The 1,969-nt window shown below is 43.5% G+C and overlaps 1 protein-coding gene across 1 annotated transcript in view; it reads right to left on the bottom strand.

The window, feature by feature from the left end:
* LOC118417381 (poly [ADP-ribose] polymerase tankyrase-1-like) overlaps positions 1-1,969 on the bottom strand; it is a 6,501-nt gene that overhangs the window by 570 nt on the left and 3,962 nt on the right. Inside the window, exons 5-8 of the mRNA XM_035822933.1 lie at positions 1,569-1,667; positions 1,334-1,390; positions 739-882; positions 19-171 (exon numbers count right to left, since the gene is read on the bottom strand). Of these exons, the coding sequence (XP_035678826.1) occupies positions 19-171; positions 739-882; positions 1,334-1,390; positions 1,569-1,667 (453 nt within the window). The remainder of the gene's footprint in view (positions 1-18; positions 172-738; positions 883-1,333; positions 1,391-1,568; positions 1,668-1,969) is intronic.

Genomic DNA, 1,969 nt, shown 5'->3' with positions numbered 1-1,969 from the left:
GAACATACTGTGGGTCACCGCGTACTCCGCCTGCCCAGCAAAATCCCACAGGCTGACCTGTCCCACTCCCGGAATGCTGACGTTCCCAACATCCACCCCTGGGGTGGGTTCGTAAGGCTCCTCGACTGACGACACCTTACCAAGACTTCCCAATCTGGCGATCACTGGGCGCTGTTGGACAGCAGTTCGTCATTAATGTGTTTTACTGATTTTCTCCGTCTCTGTTCAACTTGGCACACTTAAATATGTTGGGGTAAGACACAGTGTAAAGAATCCGACCATCTTCCGTTTGTTCTGATATAAAATGTACGATAGTTTTACGTTTTCAAAACAATAAGAATGAAGACCTTCTATGTACGTTTCTGCTCTCTTATACGCTAAGTACATGTAGATGATAAAGTGCAGTTCTAAGTTGTTCTTTGTACAGTTAGCGTTATAAGAATATGGTATCTTGGTACAACTACAAAGTCTAATGTATATTTGTATGTACAGTACAGGTTCTCGCTTCTCTCCTTCTCACTTCTAATGACAGTTATAAATGTAGGGCAGATGGAGTTTGAAATACATGGTTATAAAGAAAATATTAAAATCTTTAGGAAAGAGGGGGAACGCCTTGCGTTAAAGGAGTTGGCCTTGATGTTGTTCTGAAGAATGAATTAGGAGCGAGGTATCTTGGCGCGTATCACTGGCACTGTTTTTTTCAGCGAATAAATGCTTTTCATGTACGAAGCTCCTTACCTTTGTAAGACTTGCTTTCAGAGTAGATTTCCCTGCGTTCTCCCTCCCACCCAAGACCACCTTACACCTGTTAACTTTCACTCCGCCAGACTTCTGCAGCAACTCGTGGTACTTCTTTTCTTGCATCACCTGCTTCTCTCGATTCTAGGAGATGGAAAATTTAAAAAAGATTGTAACTTTAAAAGATCTGTTAGTTCATTAGCCTAGAATACATCCGATCATGGGTCCATGATCCAGCCCGGACGTAATCAGAGGAGTGGACTGGAGTTGGAATAGGATGGCTGTTTCTTTATAGCCATCAGCATGTAAGCTGCCACGTTGTACCAAAATCTACTTCGCCAGTCATCGACAATGTTGCTATCTAAATAGCTAGATGACGTCGACCATTTTTCCATAAACATCGGCCATTATTATACAATATTCACCACTTGTGAGCTCTCCACATAAATCCAACGTGCATAGTGGCCAAGTGTACCAGAAGTGGGCCTGTTCCGTTCAATCACCGAACATGTGGTTATAGGAGGTGTTTATAGGAACCTATAATGCCTTATGTCACCGTATACACCTTACAGAGGATCATTAACCGTATGTTTACCTTCAGGACACGCCGAGTCTTCCGGTCATCTGCACATTTTGACGGAGTCATCCCCCTCTGTACAAGCAGATATGGAGATAAATCCGTGTTACTCTAGATATGCACATGGAATATCTCATAGGAACACGTGTGTCACATAGGGATATGTATACTTTGATATGCATGTAATATCACCAGTTCACACCCACACATTCACTAGGACCCATTTGGAACAAGAGGGAAGCAGGAATATTACATCATCCCTGGCCATCACGTCAGCCCCGTGACGAATCAGAAGTTGACAGATCCGAGTTCGGCCCCGGCTGGCAGCGCGGTGAAGAGGTGTCCACTGCACCTGTACGGGGAGGGAAGCCTGGGTCAGCAGTGGCGGGTGCAACAAGTTTCTTTATTTGCAAATAAATGCAGGAATGTAGTTTTTGGAGGTCTACTAGCTGGTGCAAGGTTGAAAATATTGTTCTGATCGTGTCAAGAAGGTTGTCTCTTTCATAGTCGTAATGTGGGCAGTTATATAAAGCTACAGAAATTGCAACTGAACAACTATCTGACATTCAGAACCAAGGATAGAGCTGATGAAAAGAACCACAACTCGAATGAAAACTCATCTGTGTTGGTAGAATCCATAGTTGCTAAGTCTGA

Source organism: Branchiostoma floridae, chromosome 6 (assembly GCF_000003815.2).
Source record: "Branchiostoma floridae strain S238N-H82 chromosome 6, Bfl_VNyyK, whole genome shotgun sequence".
NCBI lineage: Eukaryota > Metazoa > Chordata > Leptocardii > Amphioxiformes > Branchiostomatidae > Branchiostoma > Branchiostoma floridae.
Note: the sequence above shows the minus strand (reverse complement) of the source record. Positions and strands in the feature narration are given on the sequence as shown.